This window comes from Bufo bufo, chromosome 3 (genome assembly GCF_905171765.1).
Source record: "Bufo bufo chromosome 3, aBufBuf1.1, whole genome shotgun sequence".
Taxonomy (NCBI): Eukaryota; Metazoa; Chordata; class Amphibia; order Anura; family Bufonidae; genus Bufo; species Bufo bufo.
The window spans coordinates 691,847,743-691,872,703 of NC_053391.1; the positions used below are offsets into that span (position 1 = coordinate 691,847,743).

The 24,961-nt window shown below is 40.4% G+C and overlaps 1 protein-coding gene across 4 annotated transcripts in view; it reads left to right on the forward strand.

Annotated features, from left to right (window-relative positions):
• Nucleotides 1-19,613, forward strand: part of LOC120996564 (solute carrier organic anion transporter family member 2B1-like) — a 219,717-nt gene extending 200,104 nt beyond the window's left edge. For all 4 annotated transcript variants that reach the window (XM_040426551.1, XM_040426554.1, XM_040426553.1 and 1 more), the window contains exon 15: nucleotides 19,191-19,613. In XM_040426551.1, the coding sequence (XP_040282485.1) occupies nucleotides 19,191-19,377 (187 nt within the window). In that variant the 3' untranslated portion in view covers nucleotides 19,378-19,613. The remainder of the gene's footprint in view (nucleotides 1-19,190) is intronic.
• Nucleotides 19,614-24,961: the final 5,348 nt, after the last annotated feature.

Genomic DNA, 24,961 nt, shown 5'->3' on the forward strand with positions numbered 1-24,961 from the left:
CAGGTGCCAATGTTCCTCCCGAGGCGGAGGAAGAGGCCGAGGCAGCAGCAGAAGAGGTAGCAGGGGGAGCCTTAGTTCCTTGTTTTTAAGGTGTTTACTCCACTGCAGTTCATGCTTTGCATGCAGGTGCCTGGTCATGCAGGTTGTGCTAAGGTTCAGAACGTTAATGCCTCGCTTCAGGCTCTGATGGCACAGCGTGCAAACCACTCGGGTCTTGTCGTCAGCACATTGTTTGAAGAACTGCCACGCCAGGGAACTCCTTGAAGCTGCCTTTGGGGTGCTCGGTCCCAGGTGGCGGTGGCCAGTAGCAGGCGAACTCTCTTGGCGGCGGGTGCTCTGCTTTTGCCCCCTGCTCCCTCTTTTGCTACGCTGTTGGCTGGCTCGGTCTCACCACTGCCTCTTCCTCTGAACTCTGAAAGTCAGTGGCACGACCTTCATTCCATGTGGGGTCTAGGACCTCATCGTCCCCTGCATCGTCTTCCACCCAGTCTTGATCCCTGACCTCCTGTTCAGTCTGCACACTGCAGAAAGACGCAGCAGTTGGCACCTGTGTTTCGTCATCATCATAGACGTGCTGAGGTGGTATTCCCATGTCCTCATCATCAGGAAACATAAGTGGTTGTGCGTCAGTGCATTCTATGTCTTCCACCGCTGGGGAAGGGCTAGGTGGATGCCCTTGGGAAACCCTGCCAGCAGAGTCTTCAAACAGCATAAGAGACTGCTGCATAACTTGAGGCTCAGACAGTTTCCCTGAAATGCATGGGGTCGATGTGACAGACTGATGGGCTTGGTTTTCAGGGGCCATCTGTGCGCTTTCTGCAGAAGACTGGGTGGGAGATAATGTGAACATGCTGGATCCACTGTCAGCCACCCAATTGACTAGTGCCCTTACTTGCTCAGGCCTTACCATCCTTAGAACAGCATTGGGCCCCACCAAATATCGCTGTAAATTCTGGTGGCTACTGGGACCTGAGGTAGTTGGTTCACTAGGACGTGTGGCTGTGGCAGAACGGCCACGTCCTCTCCCAGCACCAGAGGGTCCACTAACACCACCACGACCATGTCCGCGTCCCTTACTAGATGTTTTCCTCATTGTTAGGCCTCATGCACACGACCGTTGTGTGCACTCGTGGCCGTTGTGCCGTTTTCCGTTTTTTTTCGCGGACCCATTGACTTTCAATGGGTCCGTGGAAAAATCGGAAAGTGCACCGTTTTGCAGCCGCATCCGTGATCCGTGTTTCCTGTCCGTCAAAAAAATATGACCTGTCCTATTTTTTTGAGCAGACAACGGTTCACGGACCCATTCTAGTCAATGGGTCCGTGAAAGAACACGGATGCACACAAGATTGGCATCCGCGTCCATGATCCGTGGCCGTAGGTTACTTTCATACAGACGGATTCGAAGATCGGTCTGCATAAAAGCTTTTTCAGAGATGAGTTTTCACTTCGTGAAAACTCAAATCCGACAGTATATTCTAACACAGAGGCGTTCCCATGGTGATGGGGACGCTTCTAGTTAGAATATACTACGAACTGTGTACATGACTGCCCCCTGCTGCCTGGCAGCACCCGATCTCTTACAGGGGGCTGTGATCCGCACAATTAACCCCTCAGGTGCTGCACCTGAAGGGGTTAATTGTGCATATAATAGCCCCCTATAAGAGATCAGGGGCTGCCAGGCAGCAGGGGGCAGACCCCCCTCCCTCCCCAGTTTGAATATCATTGGTGGCCAGTGTGCGGCCCCCCCCCATTGTAATATCATTGGTGGCCAGTGTGCGGCCTCCCCCGCCCCCCCCTATTGTAATATCATTGGTGGACAGTGTGCGGCCTCCCCCGTCCCCCCTATTGTATTATCATTGGTGGCCAATGTGCGGCCCCCCCGGCCCCCCCTCCCTCTATTGTAATATCATTGGTGGCCAGTGTGCGGCCCCCCCCCCCCATCATTGGTGGCAGCGGAGTTTCCGATCGGAGTCCCAGTTTAATCGCTCTGGGGCTCCGATCGGTAACCATGGCAACCAGGACGCTATTGCAGGCCTGGTTGCCATGGTTACTTAGCAATATTACAATATTAGAAGCATCATACTTACCTGCTGGCTGCTGCGCTGTCTGTGTCCAGCCGGGAGCTCCTCCTACTGGTAAGTGACAGATCATTAAGCAAAGCGATGCACAGACCTGTCACTTACCAGTAAGAGGAGCTCCCGGCCGGACACAGACAGCGCAGCAGCCAGCAGGAAAGTATGATGCTTCTAATATTGAAATATTGCTAAGTAACCATGGCTGCCACCAATGATCGGGCAGGGGGGGGAGCGGGGAGGCCGCACACTGGCCACCAATGAAATTACAATAGAGGGGGGGAGGGGGGCAGACGGAGGCCGCACACTGGCCACCAATGATATTACAATAGAGGTGGGCGGGGCCGCACACTGGCCACCAATGATATTACAATAGAGGGGGGGCCGGGGGGGGCGCACACTGGCCACCAATGATATTTAAACTGGGGAGGGAGGGGGGTCTGCCCCCTGCTGCCTGGCAGCCCCTGATCTCTTACAGGGGGCTATGTTACGCACAATTAACCCCTTCAGGTGCGGCACCTGAAGGGTTAATTGTGCTGATCACAGCCCCCTGTAAAAGATCGGGTGCTGCCAGGCAGCAGGGGGCAGTCATGTACACAGTTCGTAGAATATTCTAACTAGAAGCGTCCCCATCACTATGGGAACGCCTCTGTGTTAGAATATACTGTCGGATATGAGTTTCACGATGTAACTCAAATCCGATGGTATATTCTAACATAGAGGCGTTCCCATGGTGATGGGGACGCTTCAAGTTAAAATATACCATCGGATTGGAGAAAACTCTGATCCTATGGTATATCAACTCCTGACTTTACATTGAAAGTCAATGGGGGACGGATCCGTTTGAAATTGCACCATATTGTGTCAACGTCAAACGGATCCGTCCCCATTGACTTGCATTGTAATTCAGGGGACACCAAAACGACTGTTTTTTCATGTCCGTGGATCCTCCAAAAATCAAGGAAGACCCACGGACGAAAAAACGGTCACGGATCACGGACCAACGGAACCCCGTTTTGCGGACCGTGAAAAAATACGATCGTGTGCATGAGGCCTTACCGTTCACCACAATAATAAAAAAATGATTTGGCCCAATGTATTAAATTCAAATTCAGCCTTTTTTTACAGGCACCTAACACTATCTATTTAGCTACCGTATTACACTAATACAGGCACAGCAGTAACCACAGATTTAGGGAAATATAAATTGTAGGCCTAGTATTTAGGCGCTGGATGAAAGGTATCCTTTTACGGACAGAATTACCCTTGGAGATGCACGGTAGCGTGTGAAGTTATTGAGGATGACCCTATAAGAAACCACTTATGTTTCCTGATGATGAGGACATGGGAATACCACCTCAGCACGTCTATGATGATGACGAAACACAGGTGCCAACTGCTGCGTCTTTCTGAAGTTATTGAGGATGACCCTATCAGCACTTGAATTGGCACCTTGAATGTAATATACCCTTTTACGGACAGAAATACACTATGAGATGCACAATAGTGCGTGCAAATTTAAAGGCTTATGCTTTCAGCAATTGTAATTTAACACTTTGTGTAATATACCCTTTTACGGAAAAAAATTAACTTGGAGATGCACGCTGAGTGTAATATACCCTTTTACCGACAGATTTACACTTGGCCTGCAGCAGCAGAAACCACTGATTTAGGGTATTGCTATTTTGGCAATTAAATTTCAACGCAGAACAAAAACTATGCTTTGACGGACACTATAAAACTTGTCCTGCCACAGCTGGAACACCGTATTTAGGGTATTGCTATTTTGGCAATTGAATTTCACCCCAGAAAAAAATATATCCTTTGCCAGACAGCAGACAGTATTACACTTGGCTAGCCACAGCTGGAACACCAGATTTAGGGGATTGCTATTTTGAATTAGTGAATTTCACCCCTCAATAAAATTTAGAAAATTCTATCCTGAGTTTCTAGGGGTGACAATAAGCACAGCCAAGCCCCTGATGTAGGATATAGCAAAAAAAAAACTACCATTGATGGTTAAATGGACTTAGTGGCAGCTTGTGCTGGCGCACCACAAGACACAAAATGGCCGCCGATCACCCCAGAAAAAAGTGACAGAAAAACGCTCTGGGCAGCCTAAAAACAGTGCGCAATTAACTAGCAGCAGTTGAATGATTCACAGCTGTAGATCGATGACTTCATTAAGTGTTTTTGCTGAGTTAATCTCGCCCTAACAGCAGCAGCTGCATCCTCTCCCTACACTAATCAGAGCAGAGTGACGTGCGGCGCTACGTGACTCCAGCTTAAATAGAGGCTGGGTCACATGCTGCACTGGCCAATCACAGCCATGCCAATAGTAGGCATGGCTGTGATGGCCTCTTGGGGCAAGTAGTATGACGCTTGTTGATTGACTGCTTTGCAGGCTTTCAAAATGCGTCATAGAAATCGCCGAACAACGAACCCGAATTTTTACGTAAATGTTCGGGTTCGGGTCCGTGTCAAGAACACCCCAAAATTCGGTACGAACCCGAACTATACAGTTCGGGTTCGCTCATCCCTAAACATAATATATACCATATATATATATACAAAAAATAACATTGCTCCAACATACAAAAATACACTTACCATATAACTGCTCCTATGTACAAGAATATAACTACTATAATACTGCTCCTATGTACAAGGATATAACTACTATAATACTGCTCCTTTGTACAAGAATATAACTACTATAATACTGCCTCCTATGTACAAGAATATAACTACTATAATACTGCTCCTATGTACAAGGATATAACTACTATAATACTGCCTCCTATGTACAAGAATATAACTACTATAATACTGCCTCCTATGTAAAAGAATATAACTACTATAATACTGCCTCCTATGTACAAGAATATAACTACTATAATACTGTCTCCTATGTACAAGAATATAACTACTATAATACTGCTCCTATGTACAAGAATATAACTACTATAATACTGCCTCCTATGTACAAGAATATAACTACTATAATACTGTCTCCTATGTACAAGAATATAACTACTATAATACTGCTCCTATGTACAAGAATATAACTACTATAATACTGCCTCCTATGTACATGAATATAACTACTATAATACTGCCTCCTATGTACAAGAATATAACTACTATAATACTGCTCCTATGTACAAGAATATAACTACTATAATACTGCTCCTATGTACAAGAATATAACTACTACAATACTGCCCCTATGTACAAGAATATAACTACTATAATACTGCCCCTATGTACAAGAATATAACTGCTATAATACTGCCTCCTATGTACAAGAATATAACTACTATAATACTGCTCCTATGTACAAGACTATAACTACTATAATACTGCTCCTATGTACAAGAATATAACTACTATAATACTGCCTCCTATGTACAAGAATATAACTACTATAATACTGCCTCCTATGTAAAAGAATATAACTACTATAATACTGCTCCTATGTACAAGAATATAACTACTATAATACTGCCTCCTATGTACAAGAATATAACTACTATAATACTGCCTCCTATGTAAAAGAATATAACTACTATGGGGGCGGAGCCTGACCTTGGAGCTGAATGGTTGCTTGTTCATGAGCTCCTCTCCCTGGCAGCTATTATAGCCCCTTTTATTAGCTATTTACTCGGTGCCAATGGGGAAACCAGGCAAGGATCGACACTCTGAGACTCAAGAGCCGACAGGGGCCCGTTCCAGGCAACTGGAGATGGATAAATACCTCAAGAAACAGTCCAGGACTCCTGCTGCTGAAACAACCAGGAGGGCGCGGCAGCTCTCAGAAGCAGAGGAAGGTTCAGAGGCAGGAAGCACTTCTGATGTTTCTGATTGCAGACCACTGCGAAAGAGCTCTTCACTTTCCAAAGCAGATCTCAGGGACATTCTGGAATCTGCTCTTGCACCTCTTAAAAAGGACTTGGAGGAGATAAAAGGAGACCTGCGGCAGATTGGGAATCGTGTGGAGTCCCTGGAGCTAGCACAGGAAGCCATCCTGGTGCATGAGGGTAAGACCCGTGCAGCCCTGCAAACCCACAGAGACTTGCTAAACGACGCGCTGATGCGCATAGAGGATCAGGAGAACCGGAGCCGGCGGCGAAATATTCGCATCCGCGGCCTACCCGAAAATATTGCGATTGACGCGCTTCATTCAGTCGCATGCGAAATTTTCTCCTCCCTGTTGGGAGCTGAGAGAGCAGCTCCGATTGTGATCGAGCGCATCCACAGGGCCTTAAGGCCCAAGCCAAAACCTGGTGAGCCGCCGCGGGATGTAGTATGTGGCATCCTAAGCTACGTGGACACTGCTGCACTGCTCAAGGCGGGAAGGGAGGCCGACCGCATCATGTATGGTGAGACCCCAGTCCTATTCTTTCAGGATCTGGCCCCCTCCACCTTAGCCAAGAGGCGCATCGTGAAGCCGCTCCTAGAGGCCCTTAAAGCGACAGCTACGCCATTCCGATGGCTCTATCCCTTCGGTCTGGCCATCTTGAAAAACGGGAGGCAGTATACAGTGCGGACCCCGGGTGACCTGAAAGCTATTTGGGGCCCTCTTGGGATTGAACCCATCACAGTTCCCTCGTGGATGCCGGCTGATCAAGGGGATCCCCTGCCTACCCCTCCGGGTATAGATTTGTGGCAGCAAGTTTCACCTTCCAGAGCTGGGAAACAAGGAAAAGGCCGGTCGCAAGCACCTGTTACCTGACTCTGTTCCGGGAGGCGCTGAAGGCGCTTTTGTTCACTCTTCACTGAGTTCAATGTTCTGTGATTTTGCTGGGTCCCAGGACGTAGGAACTCTGTCTGGCTCTGTCTGAGCTGAATTTTCATCGTTTGTCCATTGGTTTTGGACTTATTTTAGGTCTTGGCCCACTGCCCCGTTCTCATGGGTTTTGGGCCTGACCCTATGCTTTACTACCTTGCCTGCATGAGATGCGGGTTACGAGCTGTGCATTAGAGCACTGAATGCACTGTCAGTTATGCGGGGGTTATATGTCTGCACTGTTGTCAGTTATGTTACTGATTATGTCCTCTCCCTCACCCCCGGTGGCCCCACAGGAGCCCCCCTCTGATAGATCCCGGCTGTCCGCCGCTGTGAAAAAGGATCTCCATTGTGTCAGATGCTGGGTGGGGTCACGTGCTCCCTGTCCATGGGGAGACATTCTTTGTTATTTGGGTTGTGTTACTGTCTCATTTGTTATGTCTTTTATTTTTCTTTTGACTTTCCCTTTGTCCTCATTCCTCCCTCTCTTCTCATTACTCCGTCCGTGGCTTTCCAGACTGGATGTCCTCTTGCTCTGGGCCGACAGGCCTCCTCTGTCTTCACTATGGCCTCTGTTGTAGTTGCCTCACTGAATGCCAAGGGTCTGAACGAGCCATGTAAGCGGTCTCAGGTGCTCTCCTTGTTACTGAAAGATGAGGCCTCCGTTGTATTCCTCCAAGAAACTCATTTTAAATCAGGGAAGATCCCGAAATTGTCCCAAAACGCATTCTCACAATGGTTTCATAGCTCTTTTGCCTCGGCTAGCAGGGGTGTCAGCGTGGCCGTCCACAAGCGCCTACCCTTCAAACACTCCGCTGTCCTTACGGACACTGATGGTCGCTTCTTATTCGTTAAGGGGCACATCGCTGACGCGCCTGTTACCCTGGCTAATTTATATGCCCCCAATAGGGGTCAGATCCCCTGGCTCGTTCGGACTCTTGAGCAATTACAGGCTTTTAGTGAGGGCATGCTTATATTAGGAGGTGACTTTAATGTGACTATGGAGCCTGGCCTTGACTCGTCCTCTCAGAGGTCTGAGTTGTCCCACAAACTTCTACGCCGTCTGAAGACTGCGCTGAAGAAGTTGCGGGTTATTGATGTGTGGCGCACTATGCATCCCTCTGGTAGGGATTATACGTTTTATTCAAACGCTAAAAAATCCTTCCATAAGTTGGACTACTTGTTTTTATCCTCCCCCCATATTTCTCAGGTGGTAGACACGAGGATTGGGAACATTACGCTTTCTGATCACGCCCCAGTATTTCTCTGAGTGTCTATGACAGCTCTTCCTAAACGAGAGAGAATATGGCGTCTTAATGACACATTGATCTCCGACCCTGCCAATGCAGCTAGAATCTCCCGGATTATGTCTGAATTCTTCTCTCTTAATGCAGTGGGCGACCCTCCTCCCTCCCCCTCCATCTTGTGGGAGACTCATAAGGCGGTGGTTAGAGGAGAATTAATTTCCCTGGGCTCGCATGTTAAAAAGTTGCGCTCCAAGGCTGTAGACGACCTGTTGTCCCGCATAGCGAGTCTTGAACTGACCCATAAGCAAACCCAGGCTCAGGCTGTGGCTGCTGAATTAGCGGAGGCCAGGACGGGACTGAAAAACTTGCTCAACGCCAAATCAGCGAAACGTATATTCCGCTCCAGGTTTAAAGCTTATGCTCATGGGAACAAAGGGAATAAACTGATGTCTGCCATGGCTAAGCAACGCCACATGGATTCATTTATCCCTGCTATTCTAGATGCGAAAGGCAATAAGCACAAGTCGACTCATGACATAGCAAAAGCGTTTAGTGCTTTTTATGCGGATCTATATAACCTCCCCACTCCAGACCGTCCTGGTTCAGCCTCTATTGAGCAAGCCACAGATGAGTTCCTGTCCACTCTGAAGCTGCCCTCTGTTAGTCCCCTACAAGCTTCCCAACTAGTCGCCCCTGTATCAAGAGAGGAAATTGGCAAGGTCCTTTCCTCCATTCCTTCAGGTAAAAGTCCAGGCCCGGATGGACTCCCTATATCGTATTACAAGACCTTCAAAGACGTTTTGACTCCTCATTTTCAGGCACTCTGTAATTTCCTCCTGTCTGGAGGCTCTTTACCCCCCCAAACGTTAGAGGCCCACATAACTATAATCCATAAAGAAAAAAAAGACCCCCTCCACTGTGGCAGTTATCGCCCGATTTCACTGCTAAATGCGGATGTCAAGTGGTGGGCCAAGATTCTGGCGCAGCGAATACAGCTGATCCTGCCGGATCTTATTGATAGCGAGCAAGTGGGGTTTGTGCGTGGCAGACAGGGCTGTGAAAACACGAAACGTTTGCTCTATCTTATGGATTGGGCTAGAAGCTCCTCTACGCCTCTGGCTTTGCTGAGCACGGACGCGGAGAAGGCCTTCGACAGGGTCGGTTGGCATTATATGTCGCGGGCCCTGTCGAGGTTTGGTTTCCCAGATTCGTTTATATCTGCGATCTTCACTCTGTACTCGGCCCCGTCTGCCAAACTCAAAATAAATGGTACGCTTTCTCCCTCCTTTTCCATATCCAATGGGACGAGGCAGGGATGTCCTCTCTCCCCATCTCTGTTTGTCATAGTGATGGAGACTTTGCTGTGTAAGATCCGGCAGGATCCTGCGGTTAGGGGCTTGACCATTGATTCTCGGACCCACTTGACAGCCGCATTTGCAGATGACCTACTTATCATGACCTCCAATCCCGAAACATCCTTCCCTAGGCTTTTGTCTCTTTTTGAGGAGTTTGGCTATGTGTCAAACTTTAAAATCAACTATAGCAAGTCAATGGCCCTAAACGTTACTTGTCCAGAATCGGTTAAAGAGGCCCTTCAGAATACTACCCCCTTTCACTGGGCTACAAAAGACATAGTATTTTTGGGAGTGCACGTCCCGGCTCAGGCGAAGGACTTATTTGCTCTGAATTATGCCCCCTTATTGTCCTCAGTTAGGAAGCAGCTGCACTCTATTAGACTGCCGTTTATTTCCTGGTGTGGCAAGAGGAACTACCTCAGGACCTTTATAGCTCCTAAATTTTTGTACCTTCTGCAGGTGTTGCCTATCTGGCTGCCGCACTCATTTTTTGTAGACATCCGCAGAGTTTTCTCCCTCTTTTTGTGGGGAAGTAACCCCTCCAGAATTGCTTGTTCGGTGCTGACCAGAGAGAGGAGGTTTGGCGGCTTTGGCCTGCCCGACATACGTTCCTACTATGTGGCCTTTCAACTATTTAGAGGTCTATCCCTCCTCAATAGCACTTATAGTGCTCCATATGTGTGTCTTGAGCGCTCTCTGCTCTCCACTAGAATGAAGCGGATTCTCTGGTGGCTGTCCCCTTGTTCTCCGGGTAGTTCCTCTTTGCCACTCCTATGGAAGGGTATGTTTGTTGAGTGGGCCAAGCAGTTTAAGGACAGAACACTTGAGTTTCCCATACCGGGTACTCCGCTTTCCTCTTTACAGTTTTATGTCCATCCGGAAGCCGAGAAGCCCTCAGGTATCTGGCCTCTTTTGGCCGAGATCCCTTTAAGTGAGATTAGGTCCCCGGATGGGTCCCTGGATTGGTCCACGGTCTTGAATGACCCTAAAGTCAAAAAAGCTTCCTTCCTACAGAGTTTTGCCCTGCAGAAGGAAATTAAGATGATTAAGCTACCACCCCCCACCACCTCTGGAACCCCCTCTTGGCTGTCTAAGAGACTATCAGATGCCCGTAGGATCCCTAAACCGCTGTCTACCATATATAAGGAGTTACTCTCAGCCTCCCCTCCTGAGCTACATTTCCTTTCTTCATGGGAAAGGGAATTGTCCATCCACCTTACAGACCCGGAAAGGGCTTTTGTCCTTACACACTCTCACGGCTTTAGCCGCTGTATTAAGGTACAAGAAAACTCGTATAAGCTGCTTACGAGATGGTACAAGTCCCCGGAGTTCTTGCATAGGCTTAATGCAGATTTCCCAAGTGAGTGCTGGAGGTGTAGAAAAGACGTAGGCTCTCTGTCACACATTTGGTGGCACTGTGAAAAGATTAAAGCGTTCTGGACCAATATAGAAGCTCTGATAAATGAGGTGTGTGCTAAGCAGGTTAAGCTGGATCCTAAACTGATTCTGCTTTGGTGCCCTAATGACTCGCTTTCCCCCTGTAGATCTGATCTTCCTACTATGCTCATCACGGCGGCGAGACTGCTCATCCCGCTACTTTGGAAGGATACTGAACCTCCCACTGTTTCGATGTGGAGGGATAAGGTGGATCAGATCTACAGGTTTGAAGAGCTGGCCCACTGGGAATCTTGCACGCGTTCCCGCTTTCTGAAAATCTGGTCGCCCTGGAAGACATATAGGAAGTTCCCCTGACGGAGTTGGGGAAAACTCCCCTACCCGCCCCCCCCCTTCCTTTCCCTTCCTTTCCCTCGCTTTTCCTCTTATTTGTGTTATATTTGATTTTTATTGTCTGTCACATTTGAGGTATCATTTTGTACAACATGTGTTGCACTGACATGCATTTGTGGTCACTTCCATGACCGATTTGTGACTTTGCCTTACCAGTGATGCTACGATGGTTTGTGATCAATTGATATGCCTTACTTACTTTGAATAAAAATAAATTTGGTTAAGAATATAACTACTATAATACTGCTCCTATGTCCAAGAAAATAAAGTACTATAATACTGCCTCCTATGTGCAAAAATATACCTACTATAATACTGCTCCTATGTACAAGAATATAACTACTATAATACTGCCCCCTATGTACAAGAATATAACTACTATAATACTGCCTCCTACTGTATGTACAAGAATATAACTACTTTATAATACTGATCCTATGTCCAAGAAAATAAAGTACTATAATACTGCCTCAAATGTGCAAAAATATACCTACTATAATACTGCTCCTATGTACAAGAATATAACTACTATAATACTGCCCCCTATGTACACGAATATAACTACTATAATACTGCTCCTATGTACAAGACTATAACTACTATAATACTGCTCCTATGTACAAGAATATAACTTCTATAATACTGCTCCTATGTACAAGAATATAACTGCTATAATACTGCTCCTATGTAAAAGAATATAACTACTATAATACTGCCTCCTATGTACAAGAATATAACTACTATAATACTGCTCCTATGTACAAGAATATAGCTACCATAATACTGCTCCTGTATACAAGAATATATCTACTATAATACTGCCTCCTATGTACAAGAATATAACTACTACAATACTGCTCCTATGTACAAGAATATAACTACTATAATACTGCCTCCTATGTACAAGAATATAACTACTATAACACTGCTCCTATGTACAAGAATATAACTACTATAATTCTGCTCCTATGTACAAGAATATAACTACTATAATACTGCTCCTATGTACAAGAATATAACTACTATAATACTGACTCCTATGTACAAGAATATAACTACTATAATACTGCCTCCTATGTGCAAGGATATAACTACTATAATACTGCCTCCTATGTACAAGAATATAACTACTATAATACTGCTCCTATGTACAAGAATATAACTACTATAATACTGCTCCTGTATACAAGAATATATTTACTATAATACTGCTCCTATGTACAAGAATATAACTACTATAATACTGCCTCCTATGTACAAGAATATAACTACTATAATACTGCTCCTATGTACAAGAATATAACTACTATAATACTGCTCCTATGTACAAGAATATAACTACTATAATACTGACTCCTATGTACAAGAATATAACTACTATAATACTGCTCCTATGTACAAGAATATAACTACTATAATACTGCCTCCTATGTAGAAGAATATAACTACTATAACACTGCTCCTATGTACAAGAATATAACTACTATAATTCTGCTCCTATGTACAAGAATATAACTACTATAATACTGCTCCTATGTACAAGAATATAACTACTACAATATAGCTCCTATGTACAAGAATATAACTACTATAATACTGCTCCTATGTACAAGAATATAACTACTATAATACTGCCTCCTATGTACAAGAATATAACTACTATAATTCTGCTCCTATGTACAAGAATATAACTACTATAATACTGCCTCCCATGTACAAGAATATAACTACTATAAGACAGCTCCAATGTACAAGAATATAACTACTATAATACTGCTCATGTACAAAAATATAACTACAATAATACTGCTACTATGTACAGGAATATAAGGACTATAATACTGCTCCTATGTACAATAATATAACTATTATAATGCTGCCTCCTATGTACAAGAATATAACTACTATAATACTGCTCCAATGTACAAGAATATAACTACTATAATACTGCCTCCTATGTACAAGAATATAACTACTATAATACTGCCTCCTATGTACAAGAATATAACTACTATAATACTTCTCCTATGTACAAGAATATAACTACTATAATACTGCTCATGTACAAAAATATAACTACGATAATACTGCTACTATGTACAGGAATATAACTATTATAATGCTGCCACCCACGTCCAAGAATCTAACAACTATAATACTGTTCCTGTGTATATAAATATAACTGCTACAGTGGATATAAAAAGTCTACACACCCCTGTTAAAATGTCAGGTTTCTGTGATGTAAAAAAAATGAGACAAAGATAAATCATTTCAGAACTTTTTCCACCTTTAATGTGACCTATAAACTGTACAACTCAATTGAAAAACAAACTGAAATTTTTAGGTGGAGAGAAGAAAACAAAACAAAACAAAAAAATAATAATGTGGTTGCATAAGTGTGCACACCCTCTTATAACTGGGGATGTAGTAGAATTAAGCAATCATATTCAGAATCCTGTTAAATAGGAGTCAGCATACACCGACCATCATGTAAAGTGCCTCTGATTAACCCCAAATAAAGTTCAGCTGCTCTAGTTGGTCTTTCCTGAAATTTTCTAAGTCGCCTCCCACAGCAGAAGCCATGGTCCACAGAGAGCTTCCAAAGCATCAGAGGGATCTCATTGTTAAAAGGTATCAGTCAGGAGAAGAGGACAAAAGAATTTCCAAGGCATTAGATCTACCATGGAACACAGTGAAGACCGTCATCATCAAGTGGAGAAAATATGGCACAACAGTGACATTACCAAGAACTGGACGTCCCTCCAAAATTGATGAAAAGACGAGAAGAAAACTGGTCTGGGAGGCGACCAAGAGGTCTACAGCAACATTAAAGGAGCTGCAGGAATATCTGGCAAGTACTGGCTGTGTGGTACATGTGACAACAATCTCCCGTATTCTTCATATGTCTGGGCTATGGGGTAGAGTGGCAAGACGAAAGCCTTTTCTTACCAAGAAAAACATCCAAGCCAGGCTACATTTTGCAAAAACACATCTGAAGTCTCCCAAAAGCATGTGAGAAAAGGTGTTTTGGTCTGATGAAACCAAGGTTGAACTTTTTGGCCATAATTCCAAAAGATATGTTTGGTGCAAAAACAACACTGCACATCACCAGAAGAACACCATCCTCACAGTGAAGCATGGTGGTGACAGCATCATGCCAAGGGGCTGTTTTTCTTCAGCTGGAACTGGGGCCTTAGTTAAGCTAGAGGGAATTATGAACAGTTCCAAATACCAGTCAATATTGGCACCAAACCTTTAGGCTTCTGCTAGAAAGCTGAACATGAAGAGGAACTTCATCTTACAGAATGACAACGACTCAAAGCATACATCCAAATCAACAAAGGAATGGCTTCACCAGAAGAAGATTAAAGTTTTGGAATGGCCCAGCCAGAGCCCAGACCTGAATCCGATTGAAAATCTGTGGGGTGATCTAAAGAGGGCTGTGCCCAGGAGATGTCCTCGCAATCTGACAGATTTGGAGTGTTTTTGCAAAGAAGAGTGGGCAAATCTTGCCAAGTCAGAATGTGCCATGCTGATAGACTCATCCCCAAAAAGACTGAGTGCTGTAATAACATCAAAAGGTGCTTCAACAAAGTATTAGTTCAAGGGTGTGCACACTTATGCAACCATATTATTTTATTTTTATATTTTTTCTTCCCTCATCTAAAAGATTTCTGTTTGTTTTTCAATTGAGTGGTACAGTTTATAGGTCACATTTAAGGTGGAAAAAGTTCTGAAATGATTGATATTTGTCTGATTTTTTTACAACACAGAAACCTGACATTTTAACAGGGGTGTGTAGACTTTTTATATCCACTGTATAATACTGTCTACTAAGTACAAGAATATAACTACTATAATACTGCCTCCTATGTACAAGAATATAACTACTATAATACTGCTCCTATGTACAAGAATATAACTACTATAATACTGCTCCTATGTACAAGACTATAACTACTATAATACTGCTCCTATGTACAAGAATATAACTACTATAATAATGCCCCCTATGTACAAGAATATAACTACTATAATACTGCTCCTATGTACAAGAATATAACTAATATAATACTGCTCCTATGTACAAGAATATAACTACTATAATACTGCTCCCTATGTACAAGAATATAACTACTATAATACTGCTCCTATGTACAATAATATAACTACTATAATACTGCTCCTATGTACATGAATATAACTACTATAATGCTGCCTCCTATGTACAAGAATATAACTACTATAATACTGCTCCTATGTACAATAATATAACTACTATAATACTGCTTCTATGTACATGAATATAACTACTATAATACTGCCTCCTATGTACAAGAATATAACTACTATAATACTGCCTCCAATGTACAAGAATATAACTTCTATAATACTGTTCCTATGTACAAGAATATAATTACTATAATTCTGCTCCTATGTACAAGAATATAACTACTATAATACTGCCTCCTATATACAAGAATATAACTACTATAATACTGTCTCCTATGTGCAAGAATATAATTACTATAATTCTGCTCCTATGTACAAGAATATAACTACTATAATACTGCTCCTATGTACAAGAATATAACTACTATAATACTGCCTCCTATGTACAAGAATATAACTACTATAATACTGCTCCCTATGTACAAGAATATAACTACTATAATACTGCTCCTATGTACAATAATATAACTACTATAATACTGCTTCTATGTACATGAATATAACTACTATAATGCTGCCTCCTATGTACAAGAATATAACTACTATAATACTGCTCCTATGTACAATAATATAACTACTATAATACTGCTTCTATGTACATGAATATAACTACTATAATACTGCCTCCTATGTACAAGAATATAACTACTATAATACTGCCTCCAATGTACAAGAATATAACTACTATAATACTGTTCCTATGTACAAGAATATAATTACTATAATTCTGCTGCTATGTACAAGAATATAACTACTATAATACTGCCTCCTATATACAAGAATATAACTACTATAATACTGTCTCCTATGTGCAAGAATATAATTACTATAATTCTGCTCCTATGTACAAGAATATAACTACTATAATACTGCTCCTATGTACAAGAATATAACTACTATAATACTGCCTCCTATTTACAAGAATATAACTACTATAATACTGCCTCCTATGTACAAGAATATAACTACTATAATACTGCCTCCTATGTACAAGGATATAACTACTATAATACTGCCTCCTATGTACAAGAATATAACTACTATAATACTGCCTCCTATGTACAAGAATATAACTACTATAATACTGCTTCCTATGTACAAGAATATATCTACTATAATACTGCTCCTATATACAAGAATATAACTACTATAATTCTGCTCCTATGTACAAGAATATAACTACTATAATACTGCCTCCTATGTACAAGAATATAACTACTATAATACTGCTCCTATGTATAAGAATATAACCACTCTAATACTGCTCCTATGTTTAAGAATATAATTACTATAATTCTGCTCCTGTGTAAAAGAATATACCTACTATAATACTGCTCCTATGTACAAGAATATAACTACTATAATACTGCTCTTATGTATAAGAATATAACTACTATAATACTGCCCCTATGTACAAGAATATAACTACTATAATTCTGCCTCCTATGTACAAGAATATAACTACGATAATACTGCCTCCTATGTACAAGAATATAACTACTATAATACTGCTCCTATGTACAAGAATATAACTACTATAATACTGCTCCTATGTACAAGAATATACCTACTATAATACTTCCTCCTATGTACATGAATGTAACTTTCATACAGTATTTATTCTTGTTGTATAGAAGTTTAGTAGTGTACATTATTTATTACTGTTATTGTTCTTTTAGTTGTTGGATGTTGATCTGTGACTGTAGCGGGTTTTGTGTTGGTCTTCTTCATTGTTTGGTCTCCTTCTCATTAGTGTGATATGATTTCAGGGAAACCCTGAGCTTTATAATAATATTTGCTGCTTTGAAAAATTTCATTTATAATTCTGAAATTTTTTCTGTTCTTTACATGATTCCATGATTTGGAGAGTAATGAAATTTTCAATTGATGTCAAAACTCAGCCATAAAAGTGCAGTACTGAGAATTATTGCACCTTTCCTCACTCATTTTATTACTAAGGGGATGGAGCACAGATGTAGAAATGAGTCTCAGAGCAATAACGCGTAATCAGCAGCCGGCAGTGAAAATGTAGTTAATGCAAAGTTTATAAAAAACCTGCTAAAGTATGTCATACGGTACCTTAAAAGTGCAATAGAAAGCACATTGTGGTATTGTATTAAATTTCATCTGTAAAAAGGTAACCTGTACTTTCTCAGAGAGCTTGTAGATAGAAGGCAGTATTATAGTAATTTTATTCTTGTACATAGGAGGCAGTATTATAGTAGTTATATTCTTGTACATAGGAGGCAGTATTATAGTAGTTATATTCTTGTACATAGGAGCAGTAATATAGTAGTTATATTCTTGTACATAGGAGCAGTATTATAGTAGTTATATTCTTGTACATAGGAGGCAGTATTATAGTAGTTATATTCTTGTAGATAGAAGGCAGTATTATAGTAATTTTATTCTTGTACATAGGAGGCAGTATTATAGTAGTTATATTCTTGTACATAGGAGGCAGTATTATAGTAGTTATATTCTTGTACATAGGAGCAGTATTATAGTAGTTATATTCTTGTACATAGGAGCAGTATTATAGTAGTTATATTCTTGTACGTAGGAGCAGTATTATAGTAGTTATATTCTTGTACATAGGAGCAGTATTATAGTAGTTATATTCTTGTACATAGGAGCAGTATTATAGTACTTATATTCTTGTACATAGGAGCAGTATTATAGTACTTATATTCTTGTACATAGGAGGCAGTATTATAGCATTTATATTCTTGTACATAGGAGGCAGTATTATAGTAGTTATATTCTTGTACATAGGAGCAGTATTATAGTAGTTATATTCTTGTACATAGGAGGCAGTATTATAGTACTTATATTCTTGTACATAGGAGCAGTATTATAGCAGTTATATTATTGTACATAGGAGGCAGTATTATAGTAGTTATATTCTTGTACATAGGAGCAGTATTATAGTAGTTATATTCTTGTACATAGGAGGCAGTATTATAGCATGTATATTCTTGTACATAGGAGGCAGTATTATAGTAGTTATATTATTGTACATAGGAGCAGTATTATAGTAGTTATATTCTTGTGCATAGGATGTAGTATTATAGTAGTTATACTCTTGTACATAGGAGTAGTATTCTATTAGTTATATTCTTGTACATAGAAGTATTATAGTAGTTATATTCTTGTACATAGGAGCAGTATTCTAGTAGTTATATTCTTGTACATAGGAGCAGTATTATAGTAGTTATATTCTTGTACATAGGAGGCAGTATTATAGTAGTTATATTCTTGTACATAGGAGCAGTATTATAATAGTTATATTTTTGTACATAGGTGGCAGTATTATAGTTGTTATATTCTTGTGCATAAGAGAAGTTTTATTGTAGCTTCATTCTTTCACATAGTGATCAATATTTTCGTAGGTATATTCTTTTACATGGGGTCCAGAATAATTCTACCTATATTTTTGTCTTTTCAGTTCTGTATTTTATTAACTTTTTTTTCTTATAATAACAGCCAATGGATGGATTTGGCAGAGCAGAGTTTAGTAGAACATTTTTGTTTGCTGTCCTTTGTAACCTTCTGCATTAGACATGGTATTTTTTTTGTATATTTAGCTGTTCTGAAATACTGTTGAATCTTGCTTTCCATGCATAATAACCATGCTGCTATACTGTGTTCTGCTGAGTGTTTTATCATCTCCAGTGTTTCTCATTTTGGCTTTTATTCTCCACAGGTACATCGGTTTGCAGATTCTCTTCGAAATAGGAGCTTTGATCTTCTTTATAGCTCTTTACTGTGTGATACGTCACAAAGACAAGATCAAGGTAGAGGATGAAAAAAAAACAGAGACACACAAGTTAAATGAAAAGCAGGAAAATCTTATAGTTGTCCAAAGTCGGGAGCATGAGATGGCTGCGTAGATCACCGTTGTATACAGGGATGTTTTCTTCATCTGATAGAGTACGTCAGATAGAGTATTAGCCGTGTCTGCACTGTGCCCTCTAAACAGGAGACCTTCACTATACTTTTAGGAGAAATTCTTAAGGAATATCTCATCTTCACACACAACATTGACCAGCAATCCCTCGTTCTACCTGCAAACAAAGACTGAGCCATTTTAATTTACAAACCTATAAAGCCATCAAAAACATTGTACGGAAAAGGACTTGTCCATGGAGCAAAGTTTATGATGAAGCTGATAGAGAAAACATTGGAAAATGACGCAGCTCTGATATACTGCCACCACCCTCTGCCTAAGGTTGTCATAAGTTTCCTTCCTTTTTTCTATTTCCAATCATTGCCCAATAACATATGTTACTTCTCCGACAGAACTGGAAAATATGTTTGGTGATTCGCCCACATGCGTCAAGCTTGGTCGTGGATTAGGAGTAGACAGGAATTACTTACCAAGAACATAAACTTGAGTTCAAGATGTTTTTTTCAAACAAGTTGTGAAACCAAAGGCCTAAAAGCTATAAAAAAGATTGTAAATACAAGGACAGTAATATTTTTATACATCTTTTATATAAAATGAACTACTTGGCTTCAAGTTAAAGTAACTTGTTCTACAATTTATAAAAAAGAAACCTTCAGCTGCCATCCTAACTCAACTTGACCTTGATTTGATCTATATTCCACTGGGGAAAAAAAACTTTACCTTCAGCTGCTGTCCTAAGTCCAGTGGGCCTCCACTATATATACAGTGTATATGTATATATATATATATATATATATATATATATATATATACAGTACAGACCAAAAGTTTGGACACACCTTCTCATTCAAAGAGTTTTCTTTATTTTCATGACTATGAAGGCATCAAAACGATGAATTAACACATGTGGAATTATATACATTACAAACAAGTGTGAAACAACTTAAAATATGTCATATTCTAGGTTCTTCAAAGTAGCCACCTTTTGCTTTGATTACTGCTTTGCACACTCTTGGCATTCTCTTGATGAGCTTCAAGAGGTAGTCCCCTGAAATGGTCTTCCAACAGTCTTGAAGGAGTTCCCAGAGATGCTTAGCACTTGTTGGCCCTTTTGCCTTCACTCTGTGGTCCAGCTCACCCCAAACCATCTCGATTGGGTTCAGGTCCGGTGACTGTGGAGGCCAGGCCATCTGGCACAGCACCCCATCACTCTCTTTCATGGTCAAATAGCCCTTACTTTCAAAGTTTTCCCAATTTTTCGGCTGACTGACTGACCTTCATTTCTTAAAGTAATGATGGCCACTCGTTTTTCTTTACTTAGCTGCTTTTTTCTTGCCATAATACAAATTCTAACAGTCTATTCAGTAGGACTATCAGCTGTGTATTCACCTGACTTCTCATCAACGCAACTGATGGTCCCAACCCCATTTATAAGGCAAGAAATCCTACTTATTAAACCTGACAGGGCACACCTGTGAAGTGAAGACCATTTCAGGGGACTACCTCTTGAAGCTCATCAAGAGAATGCCAAGAGTGTGCAAAGCAGTAATCAAAGCAAAAGGTGGCTACTTTGAAGAACCTAGAATATGACATATTTTCAGTTGTTTCACAGTTGTTTGTAATGTATATAATTCCACATGTGTTAATTCATAGTTTTGATGCCTTCAGTGTGAATCTACAATTTTCATAGTCATGAAAATAAAGAAAACTCTTTGAATGAGAAGGTGTGTCCAAACTTTTGGTCTGTACTGTGTATGTATGTATATATATATATATATATATATATATATATATATCCATTAAGGCCAATTAACTTTTAGTTGCTATTTTAGCTCTATGTATCTTCACCTTCAGCTGCTATCCTGGCTCCAGTTGGCCTTTATTTACTCTACATTCCATAAAAGAAACTTCACATTCAACTGCTGTCTTACATACAGTTGGCCTTTACTTACTCTATGTTCCATTAAGGAAACTTCTCCTTCAGTTGCTCTCTTAGCTCCAGTTGGCCTCTAAGTGCTCAATATACCATTAAGGAAATTTCACTTTTAACTAATATTCAAGCTCCTTTTGGCCTTTGTTTACTCTGCATTCCATAAAAGAAACGTCATGTTTCAGCTGCTGTCCTACCTCCAGTTGGCCTTAACTTGCTGTATGCTCCATTAAGGATACTTTACCTTCAGCTGCTATTCTAGATACCCTCTACTTGCTGTACTTTCTATAAAGAAACTTTACTTTCTGCTGCTGTCCTACCTCTACTTGTTTTATATACAATTAAGGAACTTTATCTTCAGCTGCTATCTTTGTGGCAGTTGGCCTTTATTTGTACTACATTCCATAATATAAACTTTACCTTGAGGTGCTATTCTAGCTTCAATTGGCCTTTACTTGCTCTCCATTTCTTAAATTAAGCTTTACTTTCAGCTGCTAGCCTAACTTCAATTGGTCCCTGCTTGCTCTATATACCATAAAGGAAACTTTATCTTCTGCTGCCACTCTAGCTCCAGTTGGCCTTTACTTGCTTTACATTCCATAAAGGAAAATTTACTTTCAGCTGCTATCCTACTGTCAATCAATGTGTCTTTACTTTTGCTCCACATTCCATAAAATAAACTTCAGCTTGAGTTGTTATTGTGGATCTGTTTTTTCTCCTACTTGTTCTCTGTAACTTTCAATAATTTCACCTTCCGCTGGTGTCCTAGCTCCAGTTGTCCTTACCTCTCTTGACCAGTGATGGTTTGAACCTACCCTCAGCTTTACTTTTCCATATATACTGGAATATTATCAAACAAGCGATGTAGTTGATGAAGGGAGAACATCATGGTCCACCATTCCTACAAGGATGATCGGAAGCATAACTTAAAGCTCCTGGGTCCCAATGAAAAATATGAAACAGGGACCCCAACTACAATGTGCCATTTTGTGCTTTCTTTTCTTCACAGAGAGTCTTATGGGTTTCCACCAAGGACCAGGTGTGACTGCACCCTCAGGATATTAAGGACCAAACAGGCATCATGTATTCCTGTCATGGGATAAGATGTGTCATAAAGTAAACTATTACAAATAGAAGGGTTCCATTTTTATTTTTGGGGCTCCATGTTGGTCTATACCTCTGTCAAAGTATCACAATTTTTCTTAAAATGTGTCTTTTTATAGAAACACTGTCACTTTTTTAGAGATCTCATCTCTTTTGTATTTGTTATTCTGTAATATTAAGTAGCACGTTCCATGATTTACCTTTGCAAGGTCTTATAGGCTTCCTGGCCTCACTATGTTGTTCTTGATCAATAATTGTAAAGTTCTATGCAATATCTACAGCACTTTATGGACTCATGGTAGTAATTTTCAGGCAAAAAAATACAGGTCATGGAAAACTGAATTAATATCTTATGTTATGTACAGACACTGTAGGTGGTTGTCCACCAGTACAGACCCATAGGTCAGATGATAAGGTGTCTCCTGACACTTAGATCCTTGCTATGATGGTGCACTACCATCTCAATCAGGGTCTGGTCTATCATATCCATGATCCTAAAGGGATATTTGAAACTTTCTTGTATGTTATCAGGCAATGTAAATGCTCATAATCAATAAAACCATCTCGATTTTATCACCAGTTCCATCTCCTTTTCTACCATGCATGGTCCACCTGTGAGACTAGACTGAAGTATTGCCTTGTGTGGCCAATTTTTGAGATGTTTGGGTACACAGTATCTGGTGACCTTGGATGCCAACTGGTTACATTCAGTGTTGTGTGATAAACTCATTCACAGGAATACACAGGTCATGTTGTCAAGGTTTGGTGGCTCACACACTGATTACAAATGGAATAGGTGCACTGCCGCACAGCACTCCCTGTTGCTGGTGAATTGCAAAATGGAAAAGGGGTTGGGCGTCACTCAATATCTGGCGTCAAATAGACAAAAGTAGAAGACGATGTTCAAAATATTATTTAATCACACTTACAACATGTTGTATAAAATTGCGAATAAAATTGACTTAAAAACCTCTAAAAACACACATATGACTTATTAACACCACTATACTGAATTCTGTGTTGAGGCTCTAGAGTCCATACTATTTCAATGTCCGTGATAGTTCATGTAATGATTGCTAAGGTGGAGCCAAAAAGTTCCAAATCGCTTGTAGTACTTTAGCGTTAATTATAAATGTACTTTACCACTCCTGTCGGCTGTGCGACTGCTTTGCTGTAAGCTGCAAGGACCTGTAGATGCGGTCTTGTTTAACAGAAATCCCCCGTATTGCTGGATGTTGCTTTGCAATGTGTTTTGTAGCTCTGACCTTCCAGGACCTGATTGTGGCGTCCCACGTGGTTTCACCGGATGGTCAGATGACTTCCAATTCCAGGCGGGGTTTTCAAACTTATACAGCGTCCAATTGTGGTTATGGATATCTTCCTTATGTCGTCCCACACTGTCTATCAACCATACGCGTTTCGGGGTACAGCCCCTTCCTCAGTGGTACAGACAGTGGGATTAAGGTGTCCTTTTTATATTATCTTTAATTGATAAAATGCATGCTGGGACAGTGGGGGACTTGGAAGACCAGGATGTGGATTTTTAATTAATAGTAGTCCATTTGTGCTCATTCGAATATATGCCCATATAGAGACAGGAGTTGCCAGTGTCATATAGATATGTATAATTTCAATACATCCTTTTAAGGTGTGATGCTATATAAGTGGTATTATAATAACATAAAATAGTTTAAAATCCATAATTTTAATGAATATAATGAATATAAAATGCATATATATATAAAACAGCCTCATGAATATAATTTCAGAGAAAACGCATCTGCGATTTTGATGCGTTTTCAATGCGTTTTCACCAAAAACACTACAATGGAGATAATGGTAGACTGCTAATGTTATCTATATATGGGATTCATATATTTGTCCCTCTTTTTACATCAGAACATTCATTTTGTGCATACAGTGATTGATATATGGAGAGCTATTCAATATTAATCCATTGTTCAGTTAAAATAATAAATATTAATAATATAACATTAAACAATTGCGTCACTATAGTATAAAGCTCCCGAAAGCTCAGAAAATACAAAAAATACTAAAAACTCACCTGCGGTTTCGGTGCGTTTTTGATGCGTTTTTGTTAAAACTTTGGATCGGAGTTGAAAATATTATAAATATTAGATCTAAATTAAAGATGATAGCAAAAATACAGCAAAAATACATCCCCATGTTTCTTTTCATAATCAAATTCAAACTTAATGTCCATAGTTCATAATCGGCTATACATCACACATTATAGCCGATTATGAACTATGGACATTAAGTTTGAATTTGATTATGAAAAGAAACATGGGGATGTATTTTTGCTGTATTTTTGCTATCATCTTTAATTTAGATCTAATATTTATAATATTTTCAACTCCGATCCAAAGTTTTAACAAAAACGCATCAAAAACGCACCGAAACCGCAGGTGCGTTTTTAGTATTTTTAGTATTTTCTGAGCTTTCGGGAGCTTTATACTATAGTGACGCAATTGTTTAATGTTATATTATTAATATTTATTATTTTAACTGA